Source organism: Pristiophorus japonicus, chromosome 1 (assembly GCF_044704955.1).
Source record: "Pristiophorus japonicus isolate sPriJap1 chromosome 1, sPriJap1.hap1, whole genome shotgun sequence".
Lineage (NCBI taxonomy): Eukaryota > Metazoa > Chordata > Chondrichthyes > Pristiophoridae > Pristiophorus > Pristiophorus japonicus.
In genome coordinates, this window is record NC_091977.1 from 231039474 (window position 1) to 231064034 (window position 24561).

Sequence of the window (24561 nt, forward strand, 5' to 3'; positions counted from 1 at the left end):
GGGCGTTGGATTCCGTGTTCTTGGTGCTAGGATCATTGACAAATGTAACAAGGTTGAAGGCTTTTTACAGGGGTGCGTCTAAAGGAGATACTCTTGCTTTTCATGTGGGTTAACAAAACAAAGGTCTGAGATCATGAAGCAAAGATATTAAAAAAGCACGTCATGTTAAACAGTATGATTTTTCAGGTTAACTTTTCAAGTCTCCTACAACAACAACTTGCAGTTACATCACACCTTTAACATAGTAAAACATCTCAAGGTGCTTCACAGGAGTGTTAGTAAACAAAATTTGACACTGAGCCACATAAGGAGATATTAGGACAGGTGCTTGGTCAAAGAGGTGCCGCTTTCTGGATTTCAACACCTAGTTACAAGCAACAAGGTACTGTTCGGTGATGACTAGAATCAGTTCATTGGAAGAGCAGGGCTGTCCAATAAGGACGGGGTTCACCTGAGCGAGATAGGTGTGAAATGTATCACTGCCAGTGTGGAGGAAACACTCAGAGTTTCTTTGAACTATGCCCTTCAGGGAAGAGAATCTATCATCCCTACCTGGTTTGGTCTATATGTGACTCGTATCCTACATTACGTGGTTGACTTAAGGACCTCAGGACAACTTGGGATTGGCAGCAAATGCTACCTTGCCAGTGTTAACCACATCCCAAGAGCAAAAATGAAAACAATCCTAATCTCATCGAGACGGAGTAATTACAGGATATTGATTAAACATGTAGGCCTGTACACTTGGCAGCGCAGTGGCTGAATTTCTGAGTCGTACTACCAAAGGCGGCACTTAACATTCCCATGGTTCCCGAGCAAGCATATTCCTGATACCAGCCTGTCTGTGGAAACACCAAGCAGAGGTGTGCCGACTTAGTCAGGAAATCGTGTGGGAAGGCAGAAAATCTAAGAGATAAAGCTAATTTAAAAGGGAGGGGAAGTCATTTCAAAATGATTGATAGATAGATAGATAGATAGATAGATAGATAGATAGATAGATAGATAGATAGATAGATAGATAGATAGATAGATAGATAGAGATAGAAAAGAAAGAAAAGGAAGTAAAGAAGGAAAAGAAGGAGCGAACAAAAGAAGGATAGCACGAAAGAAAAGAAAAAAGGAAATAAAGAAATAAAGATAGAAAGACTTGAAGTCATATATCATGTTCAGTAAATGCTCTGATTTAAAGAGCAATTACTCCTTTCTGGAAAAATGATTTCAAATTTATTATAATAAAGCTACCGAGGTTATGTCCACACATGCTGTACTTACCACACATGCGTTCTTTTAATACAGAGCCTGGCCTGCAGAATAAGACTGCTTTGCTGCTCTCCAGCGACTTGCTGTCTGACTGAACCACCTCAGACCCGAAGGAAAATTGATAAAGCGGCTCATTATCCAACGCCCTTTTCAGCCGGCTCGTGACATGTTCCAACGTGCGAAGGAGTCGTCTTTGATTATCTGATTCAGCCGTATCATTTTGATCATCTGGCAATGCTACACTTGCTGGAAGTTGGAAAGAAAAAGAAACCAAGCTTTATTGCTGTCTGCTTTCATACACTCATACACATCATTACTCACAAGAAAACCTACATCTTCTCATAAATGTCCAGCTTCCCCCTGAATAGTGTATTTAACCTTCAATAAAAGCTTGATCTCATTGAATGGTGGAAAAGGCTCAATGGCTGAATGGCCTCCTCCTAATCTGACGTTACTATGGCACTGATTTGTGCTGGAAACACTAGAAGAAGAAAATACCTTCTTATGATAATGTTCCTTCTTATGATCCTATGCAGATAGAGATGATTGTTTTGTGGAATATGATGGTTCCCAAATGGCTAGGATCACAGAATTGTATTCCACTTTGGGTGAAAGCTTTATACCTGCCAGCCCTTTTTACTCGATTGTCTTAGGAGTGTCTCAGACAAGAATTTACCCAGATTTTCCATGAATTGGCCACATGTTCTCACAGGTGATAGTGTTGTAAGGTGGCGGATGAACACTGCAAGGTTAATTGGAGGAGTGGGCTTGAATGGATCTGATGGTCTTCCTCGCCCTTCTTTTCATATCTTAAACATTCTTAACTTCCCCATTCTAACTCGTGTTCTCTGGTACTTGAACCATTTGCCAGTGTTGCTTCAAACACTTGCTGCTTTATTTCACTAGATGCATTCAACACAGCAGTGATGAAAGTCTGCAGTATCTCAGTTATACAATCATAGAATCAGACAGCACAGAAGGAGGCCATTCTGTTCATCGTGCCTGTGCTGGCTGTCCAATTAGTCCCACTCCCCTGCTCTTTCCCTATAGCCCTGCGTTATTTTCAAATATTTATCCATTTCCCTTTGGAAAGTTACTATTGAATCTGCTTCCACCACCCTTTCATGCAGTGCATTCCAGATCATAACAATTTGCTGCGTAAAAATATTTCTCCTCATCTCCCCTTCGGTCCTGTTGCTAATTAACTTAATTCTGTATCCTCTGGCTAGCCATCCGCCTACCTGTGTAACAGTTTCTCGCTATTTACGCTATCAAAACCCTTCAAAATTTAGAAAAACTCTCTTAATTCTCCTCTTAACCTTCTCAGCTAAGGAGAACTACTTAAATCTCTCCACATAGCTGAAGTCCCTCATCTCTGATACCATTCTAGCAAATCTCCTTAACATCCTCTCCTTCCTAAAGTGTGGTGTCCAGAATTAGGCACAATACTCCAACTGAGTTCGAACTCGTTCAACCACCTTTACTTTCTTAGAGTGAGCTGATGAATCAAATATTAATTTTAAGAACTGGTTAAAAAGGATTTGCAAATCTTTTACTTGCTACTTCCTATTGAAGGTAAATAATGGCCCTGAAATTCCTATGGGGTTTTCCTCGTTTCCCCACCATGACTCCGGTGGGAAATTGGAGGAACCCATCGATATCAGCTGCTTACACCCTTTCTTTGGGGGTTCTACTGATCTCCAACAAGGGACGAGTACAATTCCCAAAGAATATCAAGGCCGTTATCTGTTAATTTGCTACTTAGATGAAGAAGGCAAAGGATTTATTACCATTTCCAATTACAAAGTGACTAATGCCCAGGTACTATGATTGTACTTGGTATGCTTTTCTTTTGGATCATGGTATTGTTAACAGGTTCAAAAGAGATTAAGTACAATGATCAATAAATAGAGCTGCACTGTGTTTAGAGTTGCCAACTCTGGTTGGGTGTATTCCTGAAGGTTTCATCACATGACCTCCTGCCTCCCACTGCCCCGCCTCCACCCTTGGTCGGCCAATATGTCCATCCTTGCAGCGCCCCTCCTTTTCATGCAAACTGAGAAGCGAACCGGCTCTTCGTTACCCAATTGAATGATTCATGACTGTCAGTCAGTCTTTTTCTATCTCCAATATTTTTATAACCAATGCAAGTGTTCAAAGAAATCGAACAAACAAAATACCATTTTTTTTAATGCCCTGGAGATCAATCTTCAATTCCTGAGGACTCCAGGACAATCCTGGATGGTTGGCAACCCAAACCATGTTTCACATCTAATGTGCAGGAAGGACCATTGAGCTGGATTTTCGGCTTTGATGATTTCGAGGCGGTAATGGCGGTGGGGCGGTAAATTTTGCACACAGGAACATCTTGTGCCTCAGTCATCAAAATTTGGCAACTGGGGTCTGAGTCTGGGGTGGAGTGCTAAGGGAGGCATGGGAAAATCCTGAGCATGCAAAAATCCCAAGCTAAAGAGCCGGCCGGGAGTGCTCCGAAAGACGCCTGGGTAGAAAACAAAACTAAAAAAAAACCCCACAAAAACATTCCCAATATATAGTCCATTCCACCATAACAAAAAAAAAGAAAAACAATCACACTTACCTCAGGACTGTAAGGATACACCTATTTTTCTTGGAACAAGGCACAGGAAGAGGCCACTAATAAACTGTTTTAAAATAAAAAACTTTTGGACTACCTGGAAGGGGAAATGGCACCAGCCTGAAGCAAGTGGTGACTCATCACCCATTAAAAGCACTCTCTGTGGTCAAGGACTAAACTTGGTTATGCTTACAGACAAAGAGACTGATACTATCTATCAGAGGAGCCCCGGAGTTGATTGGCCACAGGGGGTAAAACAGTTCACCCCAGAGATGACAGGTCTGCAAGAAACCAGGACTACAAAGGTCCCTACAAAATGCATATTTTTGGATAACAGGGCATTAAGGATAAGGAGTTATCTTTTGCACTGTCGACTCCATGTGCAAATTAGTAGCCCTTCAAACTCATCACCACAGCCAGTTAAACAAATCACCACATTGATCCAGATGCATTAATCAGACCCCGGCCCAGCGGGAAACTTATTCAGACTATGGATATAAATATAACAACACAGAAACACAAGAAACGAAAACGAAGAAGGACAAACAGAAAGACAGAAGGACAGGAACAGAAACAGCATTACAGAGAAGGACAGAAGAAGAACCAACCAGTCATTGAACCAATGACCATGGACCTAAAATAGCTACAGCCAGGGATGGTGATTGTATGTCTAATTTCTCTCTGAAGTCTAATCCTATAGTATTAGTCGTTTTTTGTTGCATAATAAACGAACACTGGGTTAAGCCTAAATTTTGTGCCACGTGTTGTCCTTTCCCACTATAAGTACCGAGGTCGAAGAATCAGAGTAGAGTGAAAAACAAACACTACAAAAATTGCCGACCGACAGCAGGACCTCGGCGTTGGGAATAGGATCACGGACACAAAACCAGGGCAAGAACCCCGAGGGAGGTTTGGTTAAGCCTAAGGTTGGCTAAGGTAGTCGAAAGCTATCTTCTCAATGGCGGCTAGGGCGACCAGGAGAGAAACAGTCTCTGACAGGCAGGAGTAGTCTCAGGTCGACTAGGGTAGACACGGAGAAAAGAAGTCGCAGGTAGTCTGCGCAGGGGTCTGAGGAAGACCATAGTACTCTCAAGAGCAGCTAGGGCAGCCAAAGAGCTCCGGCTGACTATGGCAGCCAATGGAAAAGTACTCGCGGATAGTCTGCAAAACAGGGGTCTCAAGGAGGCCAAGGGTGATCTCAAAGGCGACTAGGGGACCAGGAGAGAAACAGTCTCTGACAGGTCGGAGTAGTCTCGGGTCGACGAGGGTAGCCAAAGAGAGAAGCCTGAGTAACAGGAACCGCAGGTCACTGCAAGGTGGTGTCAGGGAGACCAAGTCTCAGCCAGAAGCACTGGAAATAGACTCACCGTAGCAAAATGCGGTAGAGCCCGTGACTAAGAGCAGTTGTAGAAAGTCCATGGAGGCTAAGGTAGCTGCATATATATGCAACAAATTGGACATTTCAGTGCCATGGGCATGGGAAATGCTGCACTCTGGGGATCCGCAGGAAAAAGCGGCAGAGTGGACAGTCAGTAGTAACCACAAAGTGTCAAAAGAGAAGGCGGTTTAGCTCAAAAGCAGGCACAACTGTTAAGAGAAAGGGTAAGAAAGCTGGAGGAGGAGAATGAAAAGTTGAAAGACGAGGTAGCCAGTTTCGAGAAAGAAAGGCAGGACCAGGGTAGGAAGGAAGAAACGAGTATAGTGAGCATCGACCGGCTCCCGAGGCACCGGGACCCCTGAAACCGATGTGTCCTTTGAGACAGCAGAAATTCGGCCCACCCCCACCAAACGGTGGTCCAGCTCAATTACAGAGCGACAATGTGATCCCATACAGGCCGCTTCAGTTGCAGGAGATGCTGACGGGTGTAGTAAAGTTAAAACAACGAGATGCCTCCGTTCATTTTGCTAATATAGAGCAGATAGTGGGTATAAATAACTGCAGTAAGGAGGAGGAAGTGAAGCTAACACTGCTCTCGCTGGAGGGGAAGCTTTATCAGAGCTTGTCGACAGCCACCAAGTTAGGTGGAGGAATCCCACAGGGCTTAAAGGAGGAAATCATGGCAGCGCTAGGGTACAGTCAGGGTAGTCTGATCTAGCAGGTAGAACAGACTAGGCAGCAAGTAAACGAATCACCCGATACATTTGCAGATAGACTGTGGCCTATTTATTTAAGGGCCACTGGAGAGAATATGATACAGACAGACTTAATAGAGGAACCCAGGAACCATTGGCTCAGAACCATAATGGCTAACAGTTTGCCACGGCTCAGAGCAAAGGTTGAAGCATGGTTTGACCCAGACCATCTCCAGAATACAGAGGCAGGGGTGCTGCGAAGATTAACTCTAGCTTTTAAGTCCAGGCAAGGGGAGGAGGAGAAACTAAAAGGGAAGGTGCACGAAGTTACAGGAGAGGTTAGGCAAAAGGAAGAATGGAGACAAGAGGGAGGTAATACAGGTCGATCCCAAGAGTATTATAACTGTGGGAAGTTGGGAATTGGAGCAGGGATTGTAGGCTCCCGAAAGGAGGGAAGTAAGGTTACGAGGGTGCTGAGGCAAAACAGAGCCACAGGAAGGCAGCCGATGACCCAGTACAGATTTTAGTGGCTGCATTACAGCAGGTTATGGGCACGGGTGGAGGAAGGCTGGACACAGCAGTGGGAGAAATGGGGCCCAATGCATCGCCACCCCCACTTTGACATTGAGCCCAGCCAGAGTACCTGTGTCCGCTCATATATGATGAGTGGGGCAGGCCATGTGTGGATGTGAAGGTGGAAACAGTTAGGGGAAGGTATCTAGTAGATACAAGAGCCTGTAGCACGGTTGTCCACTCACCGAATCCAACCACTTTCCCGTGGTCGAGCGGAGTCCCATTTATACTGGTGGATTTTACGGGTAAAGAGCAGGCTGGGGCAGTGTCAAAACCCTTAGAGTTGGGACCTAACATAACGAAGTGGGAGTGCATTTTAATGAAATGGGAACAACCTGGTTCGGGAGTTCTCGGGGCCGACTACATGTTAGTACACCACGCTATAGTGGATATGAAAAACAATTGTCTATGGGGGGCAGTTGATGCAGATAGGGTGGGAGAGATAGTCGTGATTCCCAGGGACAGTGCAGACAAAGGCAGCACCTGCACAATGAAGCCGAAAGTTATGACTTAGAAGGATTAGTCGATAACATTCCGGTCAGGTATTAAGAGTATGCATGGGAGAATATGGATGCATTTGCCACGCACAAGCATGATTGCGGGAGAGTAACTGGGGTGGAGGTGAAAATAGATGGGGATCTGATGACATGGCCCCAGAAACAGTATAATTTTCCCTTGGAAGCAGAAAGGAATTTGGAAACTGCTATAAATTCCCTGGTGGATTAAGGTGTGTTACATATATAAACTCACCCCTATGGCCAGTAAAGAAGCCCGATAACTCATGGAGGGCCATGGTAGATTATTGAATCCTGAATAAAAATATTCTAGCCTGTGCACCCATGGTAGTGGTGATAGCGGATTTGATAGGGAGTATCCCCACAGCTGCTACAACTTTCATCATGCTGGACATTTCAAACGGGTTTTGGTCCATTCCCCTGAGATGGGAGAACCAGTATAAATTTGCCTTTACCTTTAAGGGTCAGCAGTATACATAGACATGTCTTCCACAAGGATTTCACAATAGTCCCTCGATTTTTCACCAAAGTACGGCCGAGGCATTAAAAGGTTTTAGTCAGCCAGATCGGTTGGTCCAATATGTGAATGACCATTATTGAGTGAGTTATTGCATTTGTTGAAAGAAGCAGGTTTTAAAGTAAATCCCAAGAAAGCTCAAATAGTCAAAGAGGAGGTGCAGTTTCTAGGTTTGGCCATTAGGGCAGGAGAGAGAGCCATAGATGTGATACGTCCTTACTATACAGTATAAATGCACACGAGGCCCATGCTTGAGAAAAGGTCAGTCTGTGACCTGTCCTTTATTCCTTAGCACTCAAGTCCAGGAAGAGGGTGGAACTTCCCCTTTTATATCTGAAGGTCCAGGTTAGGAGTGTCTCCCACAAGTTCACCACCTAGTGGTCATTGTTCTCACAGTGTACAACTTCGGTCAGATTATACATGGGTTACAATGCTGGTTGAATAAATGACATCACCTCCTCCCCCAAAGTCTTATTGGGATCACAGGTTGAGCCTCTCTGGTGGTTTACGCTCTCTTGTAGAGCGCCTGAGTTGGGGCTCCGGTTGTTGGGCACTGGCCTGAGTGTCTGCTGTTTGCGGTGCCTCAGGCCTATCCGGGCTGCCCACAGTGACTGGGCTCTCCTCCCTTTGGTCCCTGTGTTCGATCACCTGTGGAGGAGTGAACTCTACATCGTGTTCTTCCTCTGCTTCTTCTATGGGGTTGCTGAACCTCCTTTTTGTTTGATTCACATGTTTGCGGCAGATTTGTCCATTGGTAAGTTTAACTACCAGAATCCTATTTTCCTCTTTGGCAATCACAGTGCCTGCGAGCCATTTGGGCCCTGCAGCGTTGTTGAGGACAAAAACAGGGTAATTTACATCAATACATCGCGCCCGCGCATTCCTGTCATGGTAGTCATATTGTGACTGGCACCTGCTCTCGACAATTTCTTTCATGGTGGGGTGTATAAGGGATAACCGGGTTTTGAGCGTCCTTTTCATTAGCAACTCTGTGGGTGGAACCCCTGTGAGTGAGTGTGGTTGGGATCTGTAGGCCAACAGGAAGCGTGATAAGCGGCTTTGTAGGGAACCCCCTTGGATTCTGAGCATCCCCTGTTTGATTATCTGCACTGCTCGTTCTGTCTGGCCGTTTGAGGCCGGCTTGAACGGTGCCGTTCTGACATAGTTATTTCCATTGCCTGACATGAAGCCCTGGAATTCAGTACTTGTGAAGCACTGGCTATTGTCACTGACCAAGATGTCCGGTAGACCGTGGGTGGCGAACCTTGCCCGTAGACTTTCTACCGTGGCAGAGGATGTGCTTGAATTTAAAATGTCACACTCGATCCATTTGGAGTAGAGTCTACTACAACCAAAAACATTTTTCCCATGAAAGGACCTGCGTAGTCCACATGGATGCGTGACCAAGGCTTGGCGGGCCATGGCCAGGGGCTAAGGATGGCTTCCTTGGGCGCATTGCCCAGCTTGGCACACGTGTTGCACTTGCGAACACAAAGTTCCAGATCTGTGTCTATCCCTGGCCACCAAACGTGTGACCTGGCAATTGCCTTCATAATTACAATGCCCGGGTGCTCATTGTGGAGTTCTCTGATGAACACCTCTCTGCCCATCTGGGGCATGACTACGTGGTTTCCCCACAGTAGGCAATCGGCCTGAATCGAGAGTTCATCCCTGCGTCTGTGAAATAGTTTAAATTCCTCAGGGCTGCCCAGTCCCCATTCAGGACACATTTCTTGACTAGAGACAAGAGCGGGTCTCTATTTGTCCAGACTTTAATCTGACGGGCTGTCACGGGTGAACCTTCGCTTCCGAAAGCTTCAACAGCCATGACCATCTGAGCAGCATGCTCGGTAGCCCCCTCAGTGGTGGCTAGTGGGAGCCTGCTGAGTGCATCGACGCAGTTTTCGATGCCCGGTCTGTGCCGAATTGTGTAGTCATAGGCGGCTAACGTGAGTGCTCACCTCTGTATGCGGGCCGATGCGTTTGCATTTATGGCCTTGTTGTCGGCCAAAAGGGACATTTGGGGTTTGTGATCTGTCTCCAGCTTAAATTTCCTGCCAAACAGCTACTGGTGCATTTTCTTTACCGCATATACACATGCGAGTGCCTCCTTTTCTACTATCCCGTAGCCCCTTTCTGCCTAGGACAGACTTCTGGAGGCATAAGTTACCGGCTATAACTGACCCTTGGCATTGACATGCTGCAACACACACCCGACACTATAGGACGACGCATCGCATGTTAACACAAGTTTCTTACATGGGTCATATAGTGTTAACAGATTTTTGGAACATAACAAATTGCGTGCTCTATTAAAAGCCCTTTCCTGGCTGTCCCCCCAGACCCATTCGTGACCTTTGCGTAGGAGCACGTGTAGCGGCTCTAACAGCGTGCTCAATTTGGGAAGAAAGTTACCAAAATAGTTCAGGAGCCCCAGGAACGAACGCAGCTCCATCGCGTTATGGGGTCTGGGTGCTCTCTGGATCGCTTCCGTCTTGGATGCAGTAGGGCTGATCCCGTCTGCTGCTACCCTCATCCCCAGGAATTCTACCTCTGGAGCTAGGAAGACGCACTTCACCTTTTTCAGTCGCAGCCCTACCCGGTCCAGTCTGCGTAGCACCTCCTCCAGGTTGTGGAGGTGTTCTTCAGTATTGTAACCCGTGATGAGGATGTCGTCCTGAAAAACCACCATCCCTGGAATTGACTTGAGGAGGCTTTCAATATTTCATTGGAAGATCGCGGCGGCCGAGCGAATCCCGAACGGACATCTGTTGTACTCAAACAACCCCTTGTGTGTCGTGATGGTGGTCAGCTTCTTCGACTCACTCACCAGCTCCTGGGTCATGTAAGCTGAGGTCAGATCCAATTTTGAAAAACTTTTGCCACCGGATAGCGTCGCAAAGAGGTCCTCTGCTCTCGGTAGCGGGTACTGGTCTTGGAGTGACACCCGTTTGATGATGGCCTTGTAATCACCACATGTCCTGACCGACCCATCCGCCTTGTACACCGGCACAATCTGGCTCGCCCAGTCACTGAATTCAACTGGCGAGATGATGCCTTCCCTCAGCAGGCGGTCCAATTCGCCTTCTATCTTTTCCCGCATCATGTACTGCACCGCTCTGGCCTTGTGGTGTACTGGCCTGGTGTCCGGGTTTATGTGAATCGCTACCTTGGCCCCCATGAAAGTGCCAATGCCGGGTTGAAATAATGAGTCAAATTTGTCCAGGACCTGTGAGCATGATACCCGCTCCACAGAGGAAATTGCATTGACATCGCCCCATTTCCAGTTCATGACAGCAAGCCAACTCCTCCCCAATAGTGCAAGACCGTCCCCCGGGACAACCCAGAGTGGCAACTGGTCGCCGAATCTTTGTGGGTCACGACTAACGTGGTGCTGCCTAGCACCGGAATGATCTTCTTTGGATATGTCCGTAGCTGTGCGTCAATCGGCGATAATTTTGGCCTCCTGGCCTTGGACGCCCACAACTTTTCGAACTGTTTGATACCCATCAGGGACTGGCTTTCCCCCATGTCTAGCTCCATTGATACTGGGGTGCCATTGAGGAGCACTTTCATCATTATCAGTGGCGTCCTGGTGTATGAACTGTATACGTGCTCCACATGAACTCGCTGAACTTCAACTTCCAGCGATTTCCCCCAGCTTTCATTTCTGCAATTTCTGCAGGTATTTTGCTCATCTCTGCAAACTCCGGCTGAGTGTGTGCCTCCACGCCTCCAGCATGAGCTGCTGTTGGAAACAAAAGATCCCTTGCCAGTCGATCGTCCCTGACTGCCCCTGTTATTGTCCTTGAGTGCGCCATTGACAGGTGTTAATGGCTACATTACTGGCCGCATTGTCCCTTGCAATGGCATGAATCGCCGTTCAGCTTGCCATTGTCTCTGTCGAACTCCCCCTCTGGGTTCGACTACATGTTGGGGCATGCCCGATTGCCCTTGTCTGCCTGGAGAACTGTGTGCTGCTTTAACAATGTTGAATCTCTGTCCCAACCATTCCTTAACACAGTACCTCTTGTCTGTTCTGCTAGTGGCCATGCTCACGTGGTTTAAATCCCAGTTGCTCGTCACCATTGATACATCCTTACTATACAGTATAAATGCACACGAGGCCCATGCTTGAGAGAAGGTCAGTCTGTGACCTGTCCTTTATTTCTTAGCACTCAAGTGATGGAAGTGGGTGGAGCATCTCCTTTTATACCTGAAGGTCCAGGTTAGGAGTGTCTCCCACAAGTTCACCACCTAGTGGTCATTGTTCTCACAGTGTATAACTTAGGTCAGATTACATTGGGTTACATTGCTGGTTGAATACATGACAAGATGGAGCTAAGAGAAAGACAGTCCAGGAACAACCTGTTCCTAAGGACGTGTCTGGAGTAAGGTCTTTCCTGGGAATAACAGGTCACTGCAGGGAATTCATAGAGGGATATGCAGCCATGGCAGCACCTTTGTTGAGGCTTCTTAAGAAAGGAGTGGAGTGGGAATGGAGTGAGAGTTGTCAACAAAACATTGATTCGGTTAAAAGAGATGTTACAGACAGCACCAGCGTTGGCAGCAATAAATGGAGACCAGGACGTTAGTCTGGAGGTAGCTGCGACTGGGGACAGTTTGAGTGCAGTGTTACTCCAGGAGCGACACAGCAAGCTGAGACCGGTGGCCTACGCCTCCCAGGTTCTCACGAAGTAGAAAAGAGCTTTTAAAACTGCGAACGACATCTGTTAGCAACTTTTTGGGCAGTAAAGCATTTTCAGTCACTCATAGGGTTAGCTACAGTGATTTGCTGACGTGTCACACCCCGACACAAATATTACTGGACGGTAGAATGAAATAATTTAGCACCAGGTTCCCCACGAACATGCTATGCATAAACAGGAGAGAGACGGCGCCTATCCATCCGCACTCCAGCCCCGAAACGAGCAGCATTACACACCGACCGGAGTCGGCTATCAAAGGCCAACCGGTGATCCGCGGCGCTAGGGTATTGTTACATTTAGGGGGGGATTCTGACTTAGAGGCGTTCAGTCATAATCCCACAGATGGTAGCTTCGCACCATTGGCTCCTCAACCAAGCACAAACACCAAATGTCTGAACCCAGCCTGACATCAGTAGTGGGGAAAATGTTGGAATCAATTATTAAAGATGAAATAGCAGCACATTTGGAAATCAGTGACGGGATCGGTCCAAGTCAGCATGGATTTATGAAAGGGAAATCCTGCTTGACAAATCATCTGGAATTTCTTGAGGATGTAACTGATAGAGTGGACAAGGGAGAACCAGTGGATGTGGTGTATTTGGACTTTCAAAAGGCTTTTGGCAAGGCCCTGCACAAGGGATTGGTGTGCAAAATTAAAGCACATGGTATTGGGGGTAATGTACTGACGTGGATAGAGAACTGACGTGGATAGGAAGCAGAGAGTCAGGATAAACGGATCCTTTTCAGAATGGCAGGCAATGACTAGTGGGGTGCCGCAGGGCTCAGTGCTGGGACCCCAGCTCTTTACAATATACATCAATGATTTGGATGAGGGAATTGAGTGTAATATCTCCAAGTTTGCAGATGACACTAAGCTGGGTGGTGGTGTGAGCTGTGAGGAGGACGCTAAAAGGCTGCACGGTGACTTGGACAGGTTAGGTGAGTGGGCAAACGCGTGGCAGATGCAGTATAATGTGGATAAATATGAAGTTATCCGCTTTGGTGGCAAAAACACGAAGGCAGAATATTATCTGAATGGCGGCAGATTAGGAAAAGGGGAGGTGCAACGAGACCTGGGTGTCATGGTTCATCAGTCATTGAAAGTTAGCATGCAGGTGCAGCAGGCGGTGAAGAAGGCAAATGGAATGTTGGCCTTCATAGTTAGGGGATTTGAGTATAGGAGCAGGGAGGTCTTACTGCAGTTGTGCAGGGCCTTAGTAAGGCCTCACCTGGAATATTGTGTTAGTTTTGGTCTCCTAATCTGAGGATGGACATTCTTGCTATTGAGGGAGTGCAGCGAAGGTTCACCAGACTGATTCCCGGGATGGCAGGACTGACATATGAGGAGAGACTGGATCGACTGGGCCTGTATTCACTGGAGTTTAAAAGGATGAGAGGGCATCTCATAGAAACATATAAAATTCTGACAGGACTGGACAGGTTAGATGCAGGAAGAATGTTCCCGATGTTGGGGAAGTCCAGAACCAGGGGACACAATCTAAGGATAAGGGGTAAGCCATTTAGGATTGAGATGAGGAGAAACTTCTTCACTCAGAGAGTTGTTAACCTGTGGAATTCCCTACTGCAGAGAGTTGTTGATGCCAGTTCATTGGATATATTCAAGAGGGAGTTAGATATGGCCCTTATGGCTAAAGGGATCAAGGGGTATGGAGAGAAAGCGGGAAAGGGATACTGAGGTATCCATGATCTTATTGAATGGTAGTGCAGGCTCGAAGGGCCGAATGGCCTACTCTTGCACCTATTTTCTATGTTTCTATGTAGGATGGGATAGTGAGCAGTACAGGATTGCTCACTGGACATTGTTGCTTACTCTGCTAGACCTGAAGTTCGAGAGGCTAGGAGAACCAAAGCTAGCCCTGAACCTAGTTTATCCGGGAGCAGCTCACGTGTGTTCAGTGGAAGGAGTGTGGGATGTAGATGTGGTATTCTGAGTAGGGGAACACCCGACAGGCAGGGACATCTATGTAGATGGGTTCATTTCAGTAACTAATTGAGAGAGAAAGACAGGCTGTGGGATTTACGATTCAGAGGCACGGATCGAAAAGGCCATAAGGCTCCCCAACACTTTATGTGCACAACAGGCCGAGCTAGCAGTTGTAGCGTACGTAGTCACACATCCTAACAAATTCCCAACTCCCTATGTTCGGACTGCATGTTCACTTGTAACTCCTGTACAGAGTATTTAGCCATATGGGCTAGGCGAGGGTTTAAGTCCTCAGATGGAAAGCCGTTGGTGACAGCTCCTTTATTAAAAGTCATTTTGGACGTCACGGGCAGGGGCCAGAAGGTTATTACATCCAAAAGGTCAACGCACACTCTAAGACAGAGCCCAAGTGGAAAGGGAATGAAAAAGCAGACACACTGGTCAAAACAGGGGCAGGAGAAGGGACACCTTGGGATCCATATCACTGTGGACAGATTATGGCTGTCAAAGGCAGAGAAGGGCCCAAAGAAGTACCATTGCCACCTGATTTAAAACAGGCTCAGCTATGGGATGCAGATCTTAGAGCAACGATTAGAGACAAGATAGACGGGAAGTCTGTAGTAGGAGCTTTGAGAGCTGCAGACATAGCAGTAAAGCAGGGAATATTGTTTAAGGGAGATAGTTGGATCGTGCCTGGGCAATGCAGGGAAGAATTCTTGCAACTAGCGCATGGGGGTCCAGGAGCTGGACATCCAGGGCCAGAAACAATGTGGAATAAAGTAGAAGCCGTGGGATGATGGCCTGGGCTTAGAAGTGATGTAAGGGATTACTGTCAGAATTGTCTGGTATGTGCCGTAAACAATCCAGACCCCCACCGGAGGAAGGCTCCGTTGGGACATACGAAAAGGGTCGAGGGGTCATGGCAGTCTATGCAGATAGATTTCATAGGGCCACTGTCCACCTCAGGCAGAAGCAATAAATATTGCTTGGTGTTAATAGATCTCTTTACAAAATGGGTAGAAGCTTTTCCTTTTAGGCCGGCCACCGCAGTAGTCACTGCAAACATTCTGGTGCGAGAAGTCTTTTCTCGATGAGGACTGCTCCTGATAGTGGAATCAGATCAAGGGAGTTATTTCACCGGAGCGGTAATGCAGGCCACCCTAAAGCTGTTAGGGATACAGGGGAAATGGCATGTGGCATATAACCCCCAATCGTCAGGTCCAGTAGAGAGGACAAACCGGACCTTAAAAGAGAGGCTTAGAAGGGAGATAGGAAATACCCCGAAAAAATGGAATGAGATCCTACCCCTAATATTGATGAGCCACCAGGCCAGTCTCTCTAAGAGTATGGGATGCTCCCCACATGCACTGATGACAGGGAGATTAATGAGGACCCTGACCCATATCCTAGCACCAGTCCTGACCGAAAAGCAGGTTAAAGAGGTCACACAGGACAGGTTTGTCAGAGATCTGTATGATACTCTGAAGGGGCTGCAATGGGAAGCAGCTAACAATATGGACAGACAGCACCAGCAGAATAAACTGCTGCTGGAACCCTGGGTTACACAGGAATGGAGGGTAGGGGATCAGGTAATGGTCAGGAATTATGCCAGAATAGGGGCATTTGAACCATTGTACAAAGGACCATATAGCATTGTTGACAAGGCAAGCCCTATGGTATACGCAATCCAGATGTCAAAACATATAAAATGGTTCCATATAAACCAGTGTGAGCTGTACAACCCCGGAGAGAATAAAAAGTGGGCCAAGGCCCACGGAACTATAATGAGTTTGATCAGTGTAAGCCTCCCACCCATGCTGTGGGATGATGAGGATGGAGAAGTAAGGGACGGAGCAGTAAGCCAGAGTGGTCGGGTACCACGACCAAGGGTAACCTGGACACCTCCTCCATCTCGACCCCCGAGTCTCCAAAAGCCCAAGCATCGGGATAAAAGGAGAGGGAAGCAGTGATTGTAAAAAGTTGTTATGTACATATGTGTATAACTGAAGAAGGACCTGTGAGGGGGAGCCACCCACAGAGCAAAAATATTTATTTCATTTTGTCTTTATAGGAGTGAATCGAGCCCGGGATATGAGATGAGGTGGACACTGTGGATAGGTCGTGGATGGCCCTGATTATTAAATGATTGGGATATCGGGGAGACACCGAGACATTCCTTACATACCGGTGTATGGGAGGAACCGGCCCCACTGTAACTCAAGGGGGAGCGATACGGAGCAACAAGGGCACAAATGCTTATGCTCACACTGGGAGTTGGCCAGGGTGGTTCGGGTCAAATTCGACCAAGTACTCCAGACAAACTGGAAACAAACTTGGGGAGGTGTCAGTGTCCTGCCCCAGGCTAAACATCGCAACCAGGAAGGTAGAGGTGAGAGAGGGTAGACGAGCTTGTCAGGACTGTAAAGGGATTACTCACATGGGAGGATGGTGGTGGTTATGGAAAACAGACAGGGGAAAAGTTAATGCATCCACAGAGTGGGAGAAACTTGGTAATAGCTCAAACAGGCAGACCACAGGAACAAGAGAAGGGGTGAAATTGTGTTGGGAAAAGTGGTGGAAGGAGGAACAAGGGATTTATGTTTGTGTGGTTGGATCTAGGCACAAGTGCAGGGGAGGTGTGGGGATTGTCTTTAAAAGGCAATGGCAGGATTCTGGGTCAGGAATGAATTGGACGCAGGGTTTTGATTCCTGTGTAACCTTGAACCCGCCAAAAACAGTCAATGCAACCGAACTGATTGCAAGCAAATTAAAACCTCTCCCTAAAATGCTGGAGATTTCAAACCATATCCTATCCTAAAACCCAGGCCTAAGAATGGGCTGGTGTTAATCCCAACAGGGAAAATGTTGTATCATTCTGTATATTATGAAGTAGCGTTGGTTATTCTAAATTTAACAGATGTACAATTACCCCAGTGGTGCCCGCCAGAAACGGAAAAGTAAAATGAAAAATTGTTAAAAGAAATATTCAGACAATTCTATCAAAAGAATTACGGGGATGAGAATCAGGGGGAAGCATACAAACCGAGATGAAAAAGAGGGCTAATGAGTGATGTAGCTACAGTATTTAATACTGGGACATCACTGGTAAATAATGTGGACAACGCGCAGTTGCAAGTCCAAGTGAATACCTTAAGGGACCAGTTAAAGAAAATACCGGAGGAGGGTAGCGACATAGAGGGTAATGAACTACAGGAGGACCAGGCAATGACAATCCATTTGAAAGAGATGGTAGCTGAGGTGGAAAAACATGCTCAGACCATCAATGCTTTAATCAAGGAGGGTAGAAACGCATCAGATCAAGCTGCTCAGAATGACGCGTGTGTCATGTACGGAGCTTAGTTGTTAAATGAAGGACGCAATAATTTAGAGGATTTAAAACAAGGCCACATATCGCTGTGGGTCAGTAACAAGCATCTAAAAACATTGAGTGTATATAACAACCTCCTGAATTCATGCCAGCTACGGTCAGCCTCCGAAGCGTATCCAATCCCGGTCAACTGTGGTCAGAACAAATAATCCATAATGGGGATAGTGCTTCGAATACCGTTGTTGGATCAGTCACAATGACCCATACCGGTATACCGCGTGGAAAACATTGGGGTAATTCGGAACGGGGTACATGTGAAGAATCATAAAACGCCGCAGTATGTAGTAAAATTGGGAGACTCAATAACTGGTGCTAGTCTGAAGGGATGCCAGCGAGGAGGTACACATGTGATATTGTGCCCCTATCATCTGAACCCTTTCGACCGGCCGGTATGTGGGTTCAAGTACGAGGATGGGCAGCCTATAAGCTGTATCATGGAAGTGACTGCTCACGACCATGTTCCGCCATAGGTGGTGTACAAGGGAAACGGTACATACTGTGTCACCACCAGCAAATGTCGGTATAGAATACATCAGGACCCTTGGAGCCCAATGAGGGATTCTACCTTTTGTTTCAAACCCCAGGTAGAGACACAAGTAGCACAAGAAAGGATAATTCCTATTTCAGACAACAAACACATAAGTCTCACAATCAACAGTACTTTACCAAACCTCCAGGAATACATATCGCATTTTGGATACGATATCCTGCCATTACCTGAACATTTGACTGAACTATTAAAGAACATTGAGCTGTCCCACAAACATTATTACATGTTACACCAGGAGAATGATAAAGTAAGGGGAGAAATCGAGGAAATGATGGCCCCTTCACGATGGGATCTGGGACTCAATACTGAAATCCCCCCCCCCCAGGTTTGAATCGTATCTCACACATTAGTAATTGAACAGTTGGTAATAGTGTTGTATCTACTTGTCATGTCCTGTAAATTAAAGAAAAGGATGAGGGAAGGGTTATTAAAGTAAACCCAGGCTGAAGTGTTTGTAAAAAGGTTAAACCAAAGTCAGATTAAGGCCAAACATGGTGTTGTTGTAAGAAACACCGTTGTAGTGTAAAAACATTGGGTTTTTGTGTGTGAAAAGGAATGTAATGGGGAAATTTGGCTGAAGGCTGCAATCACCCAAAACACTCGTGGAAAAGAAGATGCCACCCAGAATAATGTCTCTGAGTTTATTATAAGAGACATTAAAAGGAGGGAGTGTAAGGGTACACTTATTTTTCTTGGAACAAGGCATAGGAAGAGGTCACAAACAAACTGTTTTAAGGTAAAAACTTTTGGACTACCTGGGAGGGGAAAGGTGCTAGCCTGAGGCAAGTGGTGACTCATCACCCATTAAAAGCACTCTCTGTGGTCAAGGACTAAACTTGGTTATGCATACAGACAAAGAGACTGATACTATCTATCAGAGGAGCCCCGGAGTTGATTGGCCCCAGGGGTTAAAACAGTTCACCGCAGAGACTACAGGTCTGTAAGAAACCAGGACTACAAAGGACCCTACAAAATGCACATTTTTGGATAACAGGACATGAAGGATAAGGAGTTATCTTTTGCATTATCGACTCCATGTGCAAATTAGTAGCCATTCAAACTCATCACCACAGCCAGGTAAACAAATCACCACATTGATCCAGATGTATTAAATCGGACCCCGGCCCAGCGAGAAACTTATTCATACTATGGATATAAATATACAAACACAGAAACACAAGAAATGAAAATGAAGAAGGGCAAACAGAAGGACAAAAGGACAGGAATGGAAACAGTACTGCAGAGAACAGAGAGAAGAAGATCCAACCAGTCACAGAACCAATGACCACGAACCTACAATAGCTACAGCCAGGAATGATGATTGTATGTCATAAGTCAATTTTTCTCAGAAGTCTAGTCCTATAGTATTAGTCGTTTTTTGTTGCGTAATAAAACTGACACTGGGTTAAGCCTAAATTTTGTGCCTCGTATTGTCCTTTCCCACTATAAGTTCCGAGGTCGAAGAATCAGAGTAGAGTGAAAAACAAACACCCTACAGGACGGCATTACTTACCTCTTTGCAGTTGGTATAGGTTGGACCGCCCATATTCCCTTTTAGGCACGCTGCAGGGCGTATGGTCGAGCGGGAGTCAAAAAGTACGGCGGTGTCGCAACCAGGGGCGTTGCACACCATGTAGCTCTTCTGGGCGGTACTGCTCCACGCTGTCACAAATCCAGCTCCGAAAATCCCCGCAGGGCTTGGAAGCTGACCGGCCGCCCAGAAGACTTCACTGCCACCATTGCCGCCACCATTGCTGCCCCTCCGGGGAAAAAACGGAGCACAAACGACTGGAAAATCCGCCTCACCATATACTTACCGCTGATGTTAAATACCAGATGGATTTTCTGGTCTGTTTCTGGAATGTTGAATTTGACTTTTCTGTTATAATGTCGCTTGGCCTTCAGAGGTGCCATCTTAGGATTGTTTGACCGCTTTTGTATCCTGGGAGATTTCACTAGTTCATCATAAGGGTATTCCATTTCGCCCAGTGCCTCATAATTATCTCCCCATAATCCTGGATCTGATGACAACAGAACATGTATCTTATTAGTGTGGATCGCTGCTTAATGATGGAAGCAGTGAGGCGTTATTTATAGTGAGACTTGCATCAGATCTCTTTAATAACATAGCTAACATAGAAAGGGAGTACAATGGGGCCAGTTGTAGCCCCGTTATAATGGAAAGCATCCTCACCTTATATTATTAATTAAACCATAATGTTCGGTTCATTTAGGAATCTACGGCACAGGAGGAGGCCATTCAGCCCCTCGACCCTGTTCTACCATTCAATTAAATCATGGCTGATCTGCATCTTAACCCTGCCATGGTTCTATGTTACTTAATGCCCTGATCCAACAAAAATCTATCAATCTCAGTTTTGAAATTTTCAATTGACCCCCAGTCTCAAAAGCTTTTAGAGGAGAGAATTCCTGATTTCCACTACCCTTTGTGTGGAGAAGTGCTTCCTGACATATCCCTGAATGCCCTAGCTATAATTTTAAGGTTACGCCCCTTTGTTCTGGACTCCCTCCACCAGAGGGAATCGTTTCTCTCTATCTACCTTTAATCATCTTAAACAACTTAATTAGATCACCCTTTAATCTTCTATACCCAAGGGAATACAAGCATAGTCCATGCAACCTAACCTCATAATTTTAACCCTTTTAGCCCCGGTATCATTCTGGTGAATCTGCACTGCACCCCCTGCAAGGCCAATATATCCTTTCTGAGGTGCGGTGGCCAGAACTGAATACAGTACTAAATGGGGTCTAACCAGAGCTTTATATAACTGTAGCATAACTTCCACTTCTTGGTATTCCAGACCCCTTGAGATAAAGGCCAACATTCCATTAGCCTTTTAAATCATTATTTTTTTAATTTCCATGTTTCGGCCCTACTTCAGATCCTCTTGCAGTACAGACCTCAGTTGGCAGCTTCCAGGGTTCTTCCTAAAACCATTCTGGAGCCCAGTCACTAAGAGGTGCACAGCAGTGGTCCAGGCTCACTTTCACAGTCCCTGCTGAGACAGCCTCATCTCCATTTGGTGTCCCCCTCGACTCCCTACCTGAGCCTGGGAAACTGGGATATGGTCACATACTTTGCAGCTCCACTTTCTTCTAAGTTACAAATGGAAAGCAGTACAAAGTACGAACTGATGCTCGCAAATAAGGTGTGTTTTGTTGCTCTAACGGCCTAGGTCAAAATTGGCCTCATTAGTTTGATTGTGAAATGTAGGCCTGCCACTTTTCCCAATTACTGACCAAATCACCAGCATTTCAACATGCACCTTTCATTCCCTCCGTAAGCCCTGGCTGTGCGGTGGCCAGTAAAGGTAAGGGTCCAATGCCACGGCCGCCATTTTACTTTTTTTTGCTGGTACGGCAAATGATCAGGAAGGCCAATGGTATCTTGGCCTTTATTGCAAAGGGGATGGAGTATAAAAGCAGGGAAGTCTTGCTACAGCTATATAAGGTATTGGTGAGGTCACATCAGGAATACTGCGTGCAGTTTTCATTTCCATGTTTACGAAAGGATATACTTGTTTTGGAAGCAGTTCAGAGAAGGTTCACAATGTTGATTCCAGGGATGAGGTGGTTGACTTATGAGGAAAGGCTGAGTAGGTTGGGCCTCAACTCACTGGAATTCAGAAAAATGAGAGGTGATCTTATCGAAATGTATAAGATTATAAGAGGGCTTGACAAGGTGGATGCAGAGATAATGTTTCCACTGATGGGGGAGACTAGAACTAGAGGGCATGATCTTAGAATAAGGGGCCTCCCATTTAAAACAGAGATGAGGAGGAATTTCTTCTCTCTGAGGGTTGTAAATCTGTGGAATTCGCTGCCTTAGAGAGCTGTGGAAGCTGGGATATTGAGTAAACTTAAGACAGAAATAGACAGTTTCTTAAACGATAAGGGAATAAGGGGTTATGGGGAGCGGGCGGGGAAATGGACTGAGTCATGACCAGATCAGCCATGATCTTATTGAATGGCGGAGCAGGCTCGAGGGGTCGCATGGCCTACTCCTGTTCCTATTTCCTATGTTCTTATGTTCTAAAACAATACAGAAATTCATGTAGGATTTATATTTTTTCAGTGGTGTGAAACACCCCTGTGCTCACTGACCTACTCCTAGCTCCCGGGCTAGGAATGCTTTAGATTTAAAATTCTTGTTTTCAAATCCCTCCATGGCTTCGCCCTTCCCTATCTCTGTCACCTCCTCCAGCCCTACAATTCCCCAAGACCTCTGTGCTCCTCCAATTCTGGCCTCTTCTGCATCTCAGATTTTAATCATTCCACCATTGGGCTGCCTAGGCCCTAAGCTCCGGAACTCCCTCCCTAAACCTCTCAACCTCTCTGCCTCTCTTTCCTCCTTTATAACACTCCTTAGAATCTACGGAGCCAAAATTCAGCTCCCGAATAAGGCCCGTTACCTCCCATTTGTGTTGGCCATGTGGCAGAGTCAAGTAGCCATCGATTTCTGGTCGAATGATCGCCGCAAGCTAAATTCAGCAAGGGGGGCGGGGGTTTCTGGCAGTCCACACTTCCACCCCACCGCTGCCGAGCAGTGCCCCTGACAACTTTTTCTGTCAGTGCACCTTTCGTTCCCTCCATAAGCTCTGGCTGTGTGATGCCATTAAAGGCAAGGGCCCAATGCCACGGCCGCCATTTTATTTTTTTTGCTGGCTGACTTCCACGTTGGCCGGACTATTGTGCCCCCTGGTTCGGCCAGGCCACCACAGGCAGCCTGGCACCCCCTCTTGTGTGCCAGGCTGCTGGCCGGGCCAAAACCCTCCTTGGTGGTCCAGTGTCCGATCACGACTGATGGCCGATTCTCTCACCTTTAATGGAGACGAGATACGTGGTAACGCAGACGCGCAATTACATCACTTGTTAAGGTCAAAAAAGAAAGAGACCCGTAATTTTTTTTACTTCAGTAATTGAAGTAAAATGTGAATAAGAACTAAAAAGTTAGTCTTATGTATAGACATTTTACTTGTTTTTTCCTCCATTTCCTCCACTCACCAGCACTTACCGCCTTACTTCCGTCCCCCTTAATGATCGACTTCCTGGCCGATTCAAAAAAAAAGACAAAGAGCTGAATTTCACGAACCGAAATGGCCGTAAAAACTCTTAAAAAACAATAGGTGCGCCAGCTTTCCGGCGGGACTGAATTTCGGCCCTTACATCTCTAGTCCTAATATTTCCTTATGCGGCTCAGTGTCAAATTTTGTTTGATAATCGCTCCTGTGAAGCGCCTTGGAATGTTTTACTACATTAAAGGGACTGTATAAATGCCAGTTGTTTTTTTGCACTGGTGAGCAAAATAACCACTTCACGCATTTGCCTGAGTGAAGCATGTATTTATTGTCGTTGGAAGCGAGAGATGGAAACGAATAGAGTTCTGTCCACATAGACACAGAAATTACAACACGGAAGCAGGCCATTCGGTCCAACCAGTCTGTGTTGGTATTTATCCTCCACATGAATAGTAATCTTAATCCCATGTTCCTACCCTGTTCTAATATCTCTGTATCCCCCCCCCCCCCCCCCTTCCATCAACCACCCATTCTTCAATGGCCTCTCCTTCAATCACTAACTCTGGTAGCGTATTCCACAGCCTCACAACCCTCTGTGTAAAAAGATTTCTCCTGCTTTCTGTCCTAAATCTCTTAGATATAGTCTTATATCTATGTATTCAGTTCCAGCCTTTCATAAATGTAAACACATCTTATCAAATCCCCTTGTGAAAAGTTTTACCCGACTTTTAAGGTTCTATAACTGAATTATAGGAACCTTGCATTATAGGGACACTCCACCCAGCTACAACCAGTTTTCTTATTGACTTTTATCAAATTCAAACTATTAGCCCAAAATGGGGCTTGATGTCCATCCCCATTTTCTCTCCCCACACCCCCCCCACCCCCCGCGTCCGCCCCTGCCCAATGCGAGAAGAGGAATAACCGCACAGCAACAACCGCACAGCACACAACGGATAGCAAGTGTAGTTTCAACACAGGATGCACCACTATAATTGAGCTAAAGTCAGGCACTGTACCTATAATGGCAAAACCATTATCATAGTTATAATTGTACTCCAGGCATTGTACTTTGGGCGAATCCTCCATTTTACATTCAATGTCATTCTCGTCGCTACATAGGGATGGAACCTAAAGACAATTCAAAAGAAAGAAAAGCAACGTCACTGCAGTACCTCAGAGTGATCAGAAGTGTCAAGAAATCTGTCAACAACATTTCTAATCTCACAGGGCAGCAGGGAGAGGTACATGAACATGAAACTAGCTATATCTCTTCAAGTCGGGCTAGAATTTACGTTTTGGGTGCAATCAGGAAACTGCTTGGTTTTCAAATTCTCATCCTTGTTTTCAAATCCCTCCACAGCCTCGCCCCTTCCTATCTCTGTAACCTCCTCCA

At 46.1% G+C, this 24561-nt stretch overlaps 1 protein-coding gene across 1 annotated transcript in view; it reads right to left on the reverse strand.

The window, feature by feature from the left end:
- The window catches only part of svep1 (sushi, von Willebrand factor type A, EGF and pentraxin domain containing 1), a 420503-nt gene that overhangs the window by 191082 nt on the left and 204860 nt on the right, over window positions 1-24561 (reverse strand). Inside the window, exons 14-16 of the mRNA XM_070887865.1 lie at window positions 24185-24296; window positions 19944-20147; window positions 1273-1506 (exon numbers count right to left, since the gene is read on the reverse strand). Coding sequence (XP_070743966.1) covers window positions 1273-1506; window positions 19944-20147; window positions 24185-24296 — 550 coding nt within the window. The remainder of the gene's footprint in view (window positions 1-1272; window positions 1507-19943; window positions 20148-24184; window positions 24297-24561) is intronic.